Source organism: Quercus robur, chromosome 4 (genome assembly GCF_932294415.1).
Source record: "Quercus robur chromosome 4, dhQueRobu3.1, whole genome shotgun sequence".
In the NCBI taxonomy this organism is placed as follows: Eukaryota; Viridiplantae; Streptophyta; class Magnoliopsida; order Fagales; family Fagaceae; genus Quercus; species Quercus robur.
In genome coordinates this window covers 62,727,754-62,733,843 of record NC_065537.1, presented here as the reverse complement: position 1 = coordinate 62,733,843, position 6,090 = coordinate 62,727,754, and the positions used below count along the sequence as shown (strand labels likewise).

Below are 6,090 nucleotides of genomic sequence, written 5' to 3'. Positions count from 1 at the left end.
AGGGGTCAACACATTCTTGACCTATCAGTATTAATTCAATATTTAACACCAATACTGTAAAATAAAATTCTCATACAATTTTGTTCTGTAGTGTTACAGTTTTTGGTGGTTTTATATTCATGTCAGAGTTTTACCAATTTGTTGAAATTCTCTGCACCATCTACAATTATGCTTGGCTTGTATTAGTAATGTCTATGTATAATTTAAAATTCCATATGTGACTATTTTTGTGTTATTTATCATTATGCACATAGCTCTGAAAAGCACTCAAATCAATGTTTATATAATAGAAAATATACCACATTTTAGTTTATCAAGTTGAAAATTCACCCTCATCAGATTATGTAAAATTATGTAAAAATACATTGTTGTTATAGTAATCGTGTAGATTTACATTGACACTATTTATTTTGCATTTAGTTTTTTATTTTTTCTTTATATATCCCAAAGATGAAGGAAGAAAGTGGATGGTGATTGTTGTGTGTGAAGAAAGAGAAACAATTTTTAAAAAAATCAAGAAAATTTAATATTTTAATGAAATGTAATATAAAATAGATAATTTAATGTTTGGTTTTTTGAAACGTAAGTATGTGTAAAATAGAAGGAAAAAAAAAAAGTAGATTCTTATGCTAAAATAGAAATAAAATTTTGCATGAGCTATGTGAATGCTCTTTTATATGTACTTCATGTCTATCTTTATTTTCTCAAAAAAAAAAAATCATAAAAATATAAGTATTTCTCTAACATATAATTTCCATATTTGGTGGGCTGGAATATGCATGCAGCATGCGGTAACCAAGAATTTGGACAAGAAAATGAAAAGTATTACAACTACCAGTCTACCACAAGTACAATATATCCTGAAGTGATTGGAATTAATATGATGTTTCTAAGACTTCAGGCAGATTGCATGACCTTCCTACCTTTTTTTGCTTTTTTGGTGGTAATTTGGTAAATGATGATGACCTTTCTACCTAGCATGACCTTTTCAATCTCTCTCTCCCTCTTTATCTAAGTTCCTTCTCTATCAATTTTTTTTCTAGAAGTGAGACATCTTGATCATCCAAAAACCCCAAAAGACACACATGGATCATGTAAAACACTCATTTGGAAACCCTGCAATACTTTTATTATTCTTCGTGGGGTTCTTGTGTCTTGCTGTTTGGTCCTCCTCCTATATCACAAATCCATTCAGTGTGTTCCGAAAGGAATCTCTTTCCACACAATCAAACACAGTAAGTTTCAACTTTCAAGCTTATTCCTTCATTTATTTCACAAACATGCATATGGGTTATCTTAATTTTGTACCAAAAACTCAAAAAATCTTTTAATTCTTACAGACCAACATACGTGTTCCTCAAGATGAGCTTGAAGAAGCTTTATCCAAAGCTTCAATGGCAAACAAAACGGTCATAATCACCATCATAAACAAGGCCTATGCTGTCCAAGACATCCAAGCTGACATCACCATGCTTGACCTTTTTCTTGAGAGCTTTTGGCTTGGGGAGAACACTAGGCCACTGCTTGACAACCTTTTGATCGTGGCAATAGATCAGACGGCCTATGATCGCTGCCTGTTTCGACGGTTGAACTGCTACAGATTGAAAACGGACGGTGTGGATTTTGAGGGAGAAAAAGTTTACATGTCCGAGGATTTCATCAAGATGATGTGGAGAAGAACCCAGTTTCTTATCGAGGTTCTTAAACGTGGCTACAGCTTCATTTTCACGGTAAGTTATAGTTTAGTATTGCATTTATAGTATATATTTGGAGTTATAAACATGGCTAAAAGTTATTACACGTTCTGTTACACCCATTTGAAAAACCAACTATGACTTACAATTATGATCTTCAAGTTATTCTTGAAACTATGTGTAACAGAGTAGGTGAACACTACTCTATACATATTAGATAGTAATTCTGGATATGGTATGGTTAGAAGTACACTATTGGCTTTTATAATTAATGTCTTATGTAGTAGAAACTAGAAAGTAACACTTTTGAAGCAAACTTGAAGTTCGCACTTACAAACAAATTTTTCGGCTCCTCTCATTCAACTTTTAATTAATGAGGAAAAACAAAAGCTACGCCGTTAGATGGATTTTGGTTGATAATGTAAATGGTTGGTTGGAATTGAAACAATGGTGTTGGAATATGATAGGATTGTGAATATGGCAGATATTGACTTTTTTGTCAGGAATATGACAGGTTACAATGCCCGTTTGGTTCAACTTTTGGGCTAGTAAAAAAGCGTTTTTTGGGGCTTGTAAAATGTAAATGCGTTTTTTTTGCGTGTTCGTATTGGACTTTCAGGCCCATTTTGTTAGGTATTTGGAAGTTTAAAAGAGTGTTTTTAAAACTTAAAACTTTATTTTGCAAACCACAATTTTCATAGTATTTTCACAAATTCTTATTTTAAACTCAAAAGGATAGTTTTTGCTTATACAAACACACTCAGAGGTGCAATACCAAAATGCATTAAACACAATCCAAGGTCGGTTTAACTAGAGCATTTTGTATTATTTTCAAATACAATAAGATACATAATATAATTCCTATATACATATATAATTTAAATACTATTGATAGTCATTTTTATATTTTGTTAACTCTTTCAAAAAATTTATAAAAATATTATTAGATATAAAATGTAAATTGTCATTTTTATTATTATTGTGAAGCATTTTTTTTTATGATTTATTTATTTTAGACTCATTGGTTTTTGTACTTAATAACTCACTTGGATGAATATTTATGATGTAGTCCCACATTTGATTCTAAAATTAAGAAATAAATCTCTTTAAGAATAAATAATTTAGGACACATGGCGCAAAATTGGAACTCTAATTTAAAATTCTAATTTGAGTTTTTTTCAGCTTTACCTATTATTATATATATAGAGATGTGTGTGTGTGATTTTAAATGGCTTTGAACTTTTGTTTCCTAGGATGGGGTTCATGCCATATGAATATTCCTGTGTAATTTTTTGGTATGTCAAATGTCAATTAGCAATAGATTAATTATCCGAATTCTTCAATTAAAATTTGATTAGCCCACGTCAAAAAGGCTTAGTAAACAATCCGTTTTTGACATTGGATTTTGGTGGTCAAGTGTTCAATAATTGAGATTAGGCATGCCGTAGTCGAGGTTGCCATAGGGTGGCTAATATGGTTGTTGGGGGGTCGATTTGGCTATAAGATGTAAGTGGCTGATCTATGCTGTGGGTATCCGATCTTGATTGTTGCCGTCGGTAGTCAATTTTGGTCATTAGGTGTTGTTTTGGATACGGATTATTCACGTTTGTGTTTATACTGTTGCGCGTTTCAACCATTTTTTTTCTTTCTCAGCTGTGCCGTGATTATTGACTTTGGTACCAAACTTATTGCACACCTCAGCAACTTGTCAGCACTTTAATCAACTTTTCAGCGTTTAAAAATTATTTTAATTAATTTTTCAGTACCTTTTACACAACTTTTCAGCAACTTTTCAGTTACGAGACCCACAAATCTCATTTTTTGACAATTTTTTCATTAAAAATGGGTCCCACAATACTATTCATACATTTAAAAATTATTTTGCTACAGTATTTTCAGTTTTCAGTTTTCAATTTCAGCAAAATAAGTTCTATCCAAACAGACCCTAGATTTGTTTGTGAATAAAATAAAATAAATAATAGTATCTAAATAGAATAGTAAAAAAGTAGAAGGTAAAGTGAAAAATAGAATAACAAAATAGAAAGAAAAAAATGAGTTTTTATTTTTTATTTTTTTATTTTTTATAATATCAAAACTTAGCTTATAAACTTATAAAGAGGTTTATGTGAATGTTATTATTGGAGTGTCTAAATTTCGGTTTATGTGTTCAGTAAAAAAATTAGTTTAGGTTTATGTGAATGTTCTTATTGAGTGTCTAAGTTTAGTGTTATCTAGGGCTTTACTTCTAACAATATGGATTATGTGAGAAGAAAGCTTATAAATTTCAGAGTCATTTAGGAAAGCGAAGACATGCAAATCAAAAGGAGCTTAGTTTGGGTTTTGAAGAAACTGTCAACAGTTGAGATTGTGGTAATAAAGAAATGTTGGAAAGTTAATGGTAGTCATAAAAGAAGGAAGTGACAATTTTTACGCTTGAGAAGTGTGTGAGAAATAAAAAATTTTACCGCCACAACTTTTACTATAACATTTTTTACAATTATTCTATGTGGTTAATTCCTAACTGTGAGTGGTATAGAAAAAGTCGTGAATTTATATGAAAGTGATTGACAACTAGTTTCCTCTCATTTTTCTTTCTTGTATGGTTCTTAATTTGCTACTTGACTTCCAAGATGAAGAAGAATTTGGGAATGCTTGATGTCCATCATTGGCAATAAAATTACACCAACCATTATAAAGTTGTGTGAGCTCCCTCTCATCTCCTCTCCTCTATCTTCACTTCCCCCAATTCCATAATATTTTTGCGAATGATCTCAAATGGGTAGGAAATTTCAGTGAATGAAATTGCTCAAGATTAGTTTGTTTTTGGTCTTTTAGAAGTTTTAATATCTAAATTTTTGAGTTATTTTTTTGTAGTATCGGAAATTGTCTGAAAAACTTTTTGTAAGTTGGCGCCATTGTACGTTCAAGCAATGGTACCATTCTATTTGTATTAGCCATTAGGTTGGATGGGGAAAATTATCTTAAGAGACTAACTCATGGAGCACTTCTCTTACAATATATGACTTCCACTAGTATATGGTAATGAGATCTACCAAATATGAGATGAATACTCCATTAGATGATTTCATGATACTTTCTTGTTGAATAGGTCTATATCTAACAAGAGGATATTTTATGAAACAATCTCATGAGACCATCCCCTTATATCTTGCTTGTGAGATCCACAAATGTGGAACTCACACATCTTGTGCAAGAGAGGTCTCGTGAAACTGTTTTATAAGATACTTTTTTCATATCTAACTTCTTTTTGTTGAATTAACAATAAACAAAAGTTTAATATTGAACAATTTAAACCAAACTAAAGTCTTTCCTCATAATGCTCTTTTCTTTTTTCTTTGTTTTTATTTTTTGCCCTCTTTGTTTGTATTTTCTTAAACATTATATTTATTTTTAAATGGTTGGTAACTTTCTGTAACAGGATACAGATGTGATGTGGCTAAGGAATCCCCTTATTAGGCTAAGCACAAATGAAACCGAGGATCTTCAAATTAGTACTGACTATTTTTTAGGTGATTTGCGATCTGAAAATCATCAAATCAATACTGGCTTCTACTACATCCAATCAAATAATAAGACCATCAAATTATTAGGAATATGGTATGCCATGAAGAACGACTCTAGAGGACAAAAAGAGCAGGATGTGTTATTAAACCTAATAAAAGGGGGCATAATTAGAGAATTAAATCTTAGAGTAACTTTCTTGGACACCCTTTATTTTAGTGGGTTTTGCCAAGATAGCAAGGATTTGAGATTAGTGGCCACTGTACATGCCAATTGTTGTAGAAGTATTAGTGCCAAGGTGAATGATCTAAAGGCTGTCCTTCGCGATTGGAAGCAATTCAAGTACACTTCTTATAAACGATTGGCTAATGTAACAACAAATTTAGGTTGGTCAATGCACTGGGGATGTTCCAAGTCATGGAATTAATGTAGCTAATACGACTATTGGTTAATTAATGTAATATATTTTATTTGTTGCTTCAATATACTCAAAAGGAATTTAATTGCTTTGATATACATAGATTGATACACGATTTGACCTTTCATGGGGCCAATTTTTATTTTACCAGGGAGTGTTATATTTACTTTGCCACTACCTTGATCCATGTTTTTCCCTCATATGATATCTCCTATCCCTTATTCTGTTACGACAACTTTTGCACTTAGTAAATTCATGTGTAAGTATGGTATTATGGTAAATTGCCCTATCATGTTTGACCCATCTTATTTGAGTGACTCCACCTCGTATGGACTTGGATCCTTGACTTCTAAAATCGTGACAGGTCAAAAATGAGTTTTGTTTGCCTCAACCCATCTTGTCTTGTCTGGCCCCGCCCATTATATATATAATTAATCTTTATACGCATATCCTAGT

General features: G+C 31.6%; 1 protein-coding gene across 1 annotated transcript; it reads left to right on the top strand.

Annotated features, from left to right (window-relative positions):
* The first annotated feature begins 882 nt into the window (after window positions 1-882).
* LOC126723273 (uncharacterized protein At1g28695-like) lies at window positions 883-5,781 on the top strand. The gene is made up of 3 exons (XM_050426602.1): window positions 883-1,235; window positions 1,341-1,730; window positions 5,134-5,781. The coding sequence occupies exons 1-3, from the start codon at window positions 1,086-1,088 to the stop codon at window positions 5,641-5,643; spliced, it is 1,050 nt and encodes a 349-aa protein (XP_050282559.1). The 5' UTR covers window positions 883-1,085; the 3' UTR covers window positions 5,644-5,781.
* Window positions 5,782-6,090: the final 309 nt, after the last annotated feature.

Coding starts and splice junctions, on each gene's coding strand:
- LOC126723273 (XM_050426602.1), top strand. CDS start 1,086: ATGGATCATGTAAAACACTCATTTGGAAACCCTGCAATACTTTTATTA. Junction 1,236..1,340: donor TTTCCACACAATCAAACACA/GTAAGTTTCAAC, acceptor TAATTCTTACAG/ACCAACATACGTGTTCCTCA. Junction 1,731..5,133: donor GCTACAGCTTCATTTTCACG/GTAAGTTATAGT, acceptor TTTCTGTAACAG/GATACAGATGTGATGTGGCT.